Below are 6,751 nucleotides of genomic sequence, written 5' to 3' on the forward strand. Positions count from 1 at the left end.
GGATCCGCTTTGTTTATCATCTTCTTCTTCTTGAAGGTTGTAGTCTTCATAGGCTTATTGAAGGAGGGCTTGTTATTCCCTTTGTTCTTGCTTGTAGGGTTTCTTCTGCACCATGTTGGCGCTAGACCGACCCTCTCCTTTCTCGGTATTATCCTTAGCCCGAGCTTTCTCCTCAACATCAAGAGACGCTATCAGATTTTCAAGCGATATCTCCTGTCTCTTGTGTTTGAGAGTTGTGGCAAAGTTCCTCCATGAAGGGGGCAACTTAGCGATGATGCATCCGGCCACAAACTTGTCGGGTAAGGCACACTTAAGGAGTTCAAGCTCTTTCGCAATGCACCTGTATCTCATGAGCTTGTTCGACTACGAACGGTTGTTAACCATCCTGATGTCATGGAAGCTCTCCATGATGTACAGTTCATTGCTCGCATCGGTTGCACCGAACTTAGCATTCGGTGCATCCCGGAGCTCTTTACCATCCGTTAAGTGCATGTACACATCACACGGACGATCGGCAAGAATACTTAGAACGCATCCGACGAAGAGAGTATTGTTTTCCTTGAACTTGTTCCGATCTTGGTCAGATATAGTTCCTTCGGGTAAACCATCGGTAACGTCGAACACTTTCGGATGAGTAAGCCGAGCATGGCCTTATACTGCCACCTCTTAAAGTGCACACCGGTAAACTTATCCGGCCTCGGTGCATCGGAAAAACCAGCCATTGTTAACTCGGGAAATTGCCTACAATTAGGTTTTGGATTGTTGGATAATTAGGCACAATTTCCATGATTAATTCCAGAATATAAAACATGATGGCAGCAACTACTAACATGTGAAACTCAAACATACTAGATGCATTAATCAACTTGAGTAACGAGCGGCGCAAACGGTAAAGCAACCATCGCTAAACGGATCGAGATATGTCGCACGTACCGATCCGGTGGTGGTGGCGGTGGAGGTGTAGCGGACGATGTCGCGGCGAGTAACGTTGTTGATGACAACATTGTTGACGACGGGGACGATGGGTCGAAGTAGACGGCGTTGAAGACGACGGTAGGCGGCACCGCCCGACTTGGACGGAAGGCGACCCGTGATGAAGAGCTTGAGCGGTCGCGCGAGCGCTTCCCAAAAACCCTAGTTCGCCCTCTCCCGTACGGGATCGCAAGGACGAGCGGTTCCGGAGACCTGCTCTCCCGTTCGCCGATGCACGTCGGCTCGCGGGATGGAGTAGGCTACGATGGCGGCTCAAGCGAGAGAGGTGGAAACCCTAACTCGTGTATTGGATGTGTTTCGCGGTAGCCGGGCAGGAGATTATATAGGCTCGGGAAACCCTAGGCAACGTGGGCCACGCCCACGTCGCACGAACGATTCGAGTCGGTTACAGATAGCCCACGATCCGGGAGCGACCCGAATCGACTAACTGTGACGCGTCCGTCTAGGACTCTGTCGTGTCGTGTCGTGTCGTGTCGTGTCGTGTCGTGTCGTGTCGTGTCGTGTCGTGTCGTGTCGAGTCGAGACGAGCGAGGAGGAGGAGGAGCGCGCGTGTAGCACTCCTATTCTCACTCACTTACTAGTGGTGGAACAACCCACCTTATAAGGTGGTCTAACTTCCTCCCAACTTTCCATGTGGGACTAAACTTCCCACCTCTTGCCACTCCCTAGTGAGCTGCCACCAACTTGAGCTCAAACTCACATAGCTGCCACTATGTGGGCTTTGAGATTTATAGGAAAAACTGAAATCTAATTTGGGCCACTAAAAGTGGGCCCAATATTTCAACACAAAGAACAGATGCATAAACCCTAGACCCATGATCCATACTACACGCATGAAACATACTCCTGCCTGAAACTCATGATGCAGGCCCTACACCAATTTCTTCTGATCTCAGGTCGGTATGGAAAAATAATGCTCATCTCAATGAACTGTATAAACCCATATGCAGGCCGTACACCAATTTCGCATGAACTGTATAAACCCACATGCAGAACTGTACTCATCTACAGAACTGTAAGCATCTACACGCATGAACTACAAGCATCTACACACATGAACTGTATAAACCCATATGCAGAACTGTACTCATCTACAAAACTGTAAGCATCTACACACATGAACTACAAGAATCTACACGCATGAAACTACAGATTTAAGTAAACACGTGCATAAACCCGAGACCAATTTCTAAGTACTGACGGAGTATAGCAACGATATGAAGAAATAACTGAACAAGTTAAGCCATGATCTGAACAAATTCGAGCAGAAGATTACCTTCGCTTGGAACATGTTGAAGAAGTCATTGTGTCACAGGGGCTGGCACACGCTTGCGTCCCGATAGCCTGACGCGAGGAGCTCGCCCACGACTGCTTCCTTCAGCAGGAAAAGGTACCGTGGCGCGGTTGACAATGGACCTCACTCGGGTGCGCGAGTCCGTGGCGGGAATTCATCAGCGATACCTGGCCGTTGACGTGAACTGTGTGTTGTGCGTCGTGGTGACCACCATCGTGTACGCCGTGGACATGGGATGGCGCGCGTCCATGGCCGCGCCCTGATCTAACTCCTCCGGCCAGGCCGAGCCTGCCGCCGCAGCGCCGATGGGACGACGCCGTGACTTCATCCTCTTCTTCCTCTGCGAGTAATCCTGGATCAATCTACTAGCACGATGGAAAAGAACACATGAGTTATTGAATGAGAATCTGGATCAATCACGACGAACTCGTAGTAGTAGTAGTTCAACCCTGCAGCATCCTCCTCCGCCTCTTCCCCGAGGGCATCCCAGTTGATCCACCCCGAGCGAGCAGCCATGTCAGATGAGGAGATGCCAATGGGGATCGGGAGAGAGAACGTACTGGTGAGCGATGAGATGGTCATGGGGATTGGGAGTATTTATAGCCCCATACTCGTTAATTCGAAGTGGAATTATTTGGATATTTGGCGCCCATGTAATTCCCTCCATTGCTCAATTTTTTTGAAGAAAATTTCAATTTTGGGTGAGCTCGCGGGAGAGAAACGAAAAGAACTTGAGGCAGAGAGAAAAGAATGGCGCGCGGGGGATATGCCGGATGGAGCGATGGGAGAAAATCGTGGGATTATAACTACGTACGGAGAGATTTCAGCGATCTGTTTTTGACTTCCCATATTTCTCTCCATCTCAGATCGTAGATGGACCTTGATAGGGGGTTTTCTGTCAAATAATCGATTGCGTTAATTACCGTGCGGGAAAACAATAAGCACTATATAAAGGAACGGAGGGAGTATGAATTATTGAACTGTTGGAGATGGGTACGGAGGGAGTACGAATTATTGAAATATTGGAGATGGGTTGTAAATTACTTATCGCATAATTTCTCTGAACTACGCAAACTACAGCACACCATAATAATACTCTCTCATTCCTTTCTGTAAGTCGTTTTGGAAATAAATGTAGTAGTACAAAATAATAATCACGGTCATGATGAAACAAAGCTAAACTGAGTTGACAAGAACCGAATACGAGGTCCTAGTCATGTTGCATGATGCTCTGCAAGTCCTTCGCCTCCAAGGATTACAAAACTTCACTTTTCTTCTTCTTCCCGGAAAAACAAAAAGGGAAAAAAACATAGCCCCTCGCCTCTCGGCCGTCCCCACCTTGCAGCGACCCACACCGCGCTCGGCGACACCGACACGGCTCGCCCACCTCCCGTTGCCCGCCCGCCGGGATCTACCCCAGCCACGAACCTCGCCGGCAACCCATCTCGCGGCCTCGCCGGCGTACTCCCCGGCCAAACCAAAAAATCTAGGGTTCCGCCCCACCCCCCTGCCGCGCCCGCGCGATGGGCCCGGCCGCGCCGGCGCCGGAGGCCGTGGAGCCGGAGGCGTGGTACGGCAACATCCAGTACCTCATCAACATCTCCGCCGTGGGCGCCTCCTCCTGCGTGCTCCTCTTCCTGCTCGTCAAGCTCCGCTTCGACCACCGCCGCGCCATCCCGGGGCCCTCCGCGCTCGCCGCCAAGCTGCTCGCCGTCTACCACGCCACGGCGCCGCAGATCGCGCTGCACTGCGGCGCGGACGCGGCGCAGTTCCTGCTCTTCGAGCGCGCCGCCTTCCTCGTGCTCGCCGCCGTCTCGCTCGCCGCGCTCGCCGCCGCGCTCCCGCTCAACCTCCTCGCCGGGGACGCCGCCATCGCCGACCAGTTCGCCGCCACCACCATCGCCCACATCCCCAGGGCCTCCCCGCTGCTCTGGCTCCACCTCCTCCTCGTCGCCGCCGTCGTCGCCATCGCGCACCTCGGGATCTCCCGCATGGAGGACGCCCTCCGCATCACGCGCTTCCGCGACGGCAACGGCAACCCCAGCGACCCCAACTCCAGCTCCGTCGCCGTCTTCACCGTCATGATCCAGGGCATCCCTAGGTCGCTCGCCGCCGACAGGACCCCCCTCAAGGATTACTTCGACCACAAGTACCCTGGCAAGGTGTACCGCGTCATCGTGCCCTTCGACCTCTGCACCCTAGAGTACCTCGCCGAAGAGTGGGGAAACGTCCGGAACAAAATCTCCTGGCTGGAGGCAAGGATGGACGCCCGCAGCCTCTTCGACGAATTCGTGCACAACGAAACAACAGGCCAGCTGGAAGCGCATTGGCTTGTCAGGAGATGCAAAGAGCTATGGGCGATGGCCGCGCAGAGGTTTGGATTTACCGACGACGAGAGGCTAAGGAAGCTGCAGACCAGCAAACTTGTGATCGGGAGCAGGCTGTCGGATTACAAGGAAGGCCGTGCGCCTGGTGCTGGCATAGCGTTCGTTGTGTTCAAGGACGTGTACACGGCAAACAAGGCCGTGAGGGATTTCCGGATGGAGAGGAAGAAGACGCCCATCGGCAGGTTCTTCCCGGTGATGGAGCTCCAGCTCGAGAGGAGCCGGTGGAGGGTGGAGAGGGCACCTCCCGCGTCAGACATCTACTGGAATCATCTCGGGATGAGCAAGACCTCGCTAGCTCTGCGGCGAATCGCGGTCAACACCTGCCTCATTCTGATGCTCCTCTTCTTCAGTTCACCGTTGTCGATACTCAGCGGGATGCAGAACGCGGCGCGGATCATCAACGTGGAGGCGATGGATCAAGCCAAGTCGTGGATCGTTTGGCTTCAAGGCTCGAGCTGGTTCTGGACAATAATATTCCAGTTCCTGCCCAATGTCCTGATCTTCGTGAGCATGTATATTATCATCCCATCAGTGTTGTCCTACTTCTCCAAGTTTGAGTTCCATCTCACAGTGTCGGGGGAACAGAGGGCTGCATTGCTCAAGATGGTTTGCTTCTTCCTTGTCAATCTCATCTTGCTGCGTGCGCTGGTCGAATCGTCACTTGAAAGTTGGATACTTAGCATGGGACGGTGCTATTTAGATGGTGCTGACTGCAAGCAGATTGAACATTACTTGAGCCCAACTTTTCTGTCAAGGTCTTCGCTTTCGTCCCTGGCGTTCTTGATCACGAGCGCCTTCCTGGGAATATCTTTTGATCTGCTGGCTCCAATCCCTTGGATAAAGCATATAATGAGGAAATTTAGAAAGAATGATATGATCCAGTTGGTGCCTGAAGAAAACGAGGAAAGCCAGTATATGCAGAATGGCGAAGAAACAAATGGTTTGATATCGCCTCTGATGTCTGAGAGAAGCGACAGCGACTTTCTCAATGGTATTGCGGGGCATGATCTTTCCATGTACCCGATAAACCGGAGCTTCCACATGCCAAAGCAGAAATTTGACTTTGCGCAGTACTACGCGTTCGACATTACAATATTTGCACTCACGATGATCTACTCGCTGTTCGCTCCGCTTGTTGTTCCAGTTGGTGCAGTATACTTTGGCTACCGTTACCTTGTGGACAAGTACAATTTCCTGTTCGTGTACAGAGTGAGAGGATTTCCTGCAGGCAATGATGGGAAGCTGATGGATAGGGTGTTGTGCATCATGCAGTTCTGCGTTATCTTCTTCCTTGCTGCAATGTTGCTCTTCTTCGCGGTCCAGGGTGATTCCATGAAGTTACAGGCTATATGTACTCTTGGGTTGTTAGTGTTCTATAAGTTGCTTCCATCTGGAAGTGATCGATTCCAGCCATCCTTGCTAGAAGGAATGCAGACAGTTAACAGCTTTGTAGATGGTCCGACGGACTATGAAGTTTTTTCACAACCTGAACTGGATTGGAATCTGTATCAATCCTGAAGAGAAAACTCAAGGTCAATACACACTTGTTTCATTACAAAGTCATCTAGTATCAGCGGAGCTTCTCGTTGTACAGCTCTCATTTCTTTTGTACAGTTATGTAGATTAACTCCTTTATTTTCTAGCTGCAACTGATTGTTTTGGAAATGACCAACACTTCAATTCAGATAATGAAGACATGAAAATATCTGCAATTATTCTACATGATGAGTTCATCATCTCTACATTACTTTTTCAATTGCCTACATCTAACACAATAGCTCCAGCCACAGCTGACATATATATATGCTATATATCGATGGATTTGCTATGTCTCAGTCGACTCAGAATTTGTCTCAGCCACCCACAAAAAGTGCTGCGGTTGAACTTTTCTGCCACAAAAGTGCAACTGGACTGAGTTGCACATCCTTCTCATCTTCTCTGTTAGAAATTTTCAATTTTATTTGATGACCAAAATTTCCCATTGTAAGCGAAATATGGTTATCTTTGGGAGATCTACAACTTTTCTGGTTTGTATGTCTGAGTTTGACCATGTGGTAATTTGTTGTGTCTGTACCTC

At 50.9% G+C, this 6,751-nt stretch overlaps 1 protein-coding gene across 1 annotated transcript; it reads left to right on the top strand.

Moving 5' to 3' along the window:
- The first annotated feature begins 3,810 nt into the window (after nt 1–3,810).
- On the top strand, nt 3,811–6,389 carry LOC124692919 (CSC1-like protein At4g35870). The gene has a single exon (XM_047226364.1). The coding sequence runs from the start codon at nt 3,811–3,813 to the stop codon at nt 6,190–6,192; it is 2,382 nt and encodes a 793-aa protein (XP_047082320.1). The 3' UTR covers nt 6,193–6,389.
- The last annotated feature ends 362 nt before the right edge of the window (nt 6,390–6,751 follow it).

The sequence above is a fragment of the Lolium rigidum genome, chromosome 1 (assembly GCF_022539505.1).
Source record: "Lolium rigidum isolate FL_2022 chromosome 1, APGP_CSIRO_Lrig_0.1, whole genome shotgun sequence".
Taxonomy (NCBI): Eukaryota; Viridiplantae; Streptophyta; class Magnoliopsida; order Poales; family Poaceae; genus Lolium; species Lolium rigidum.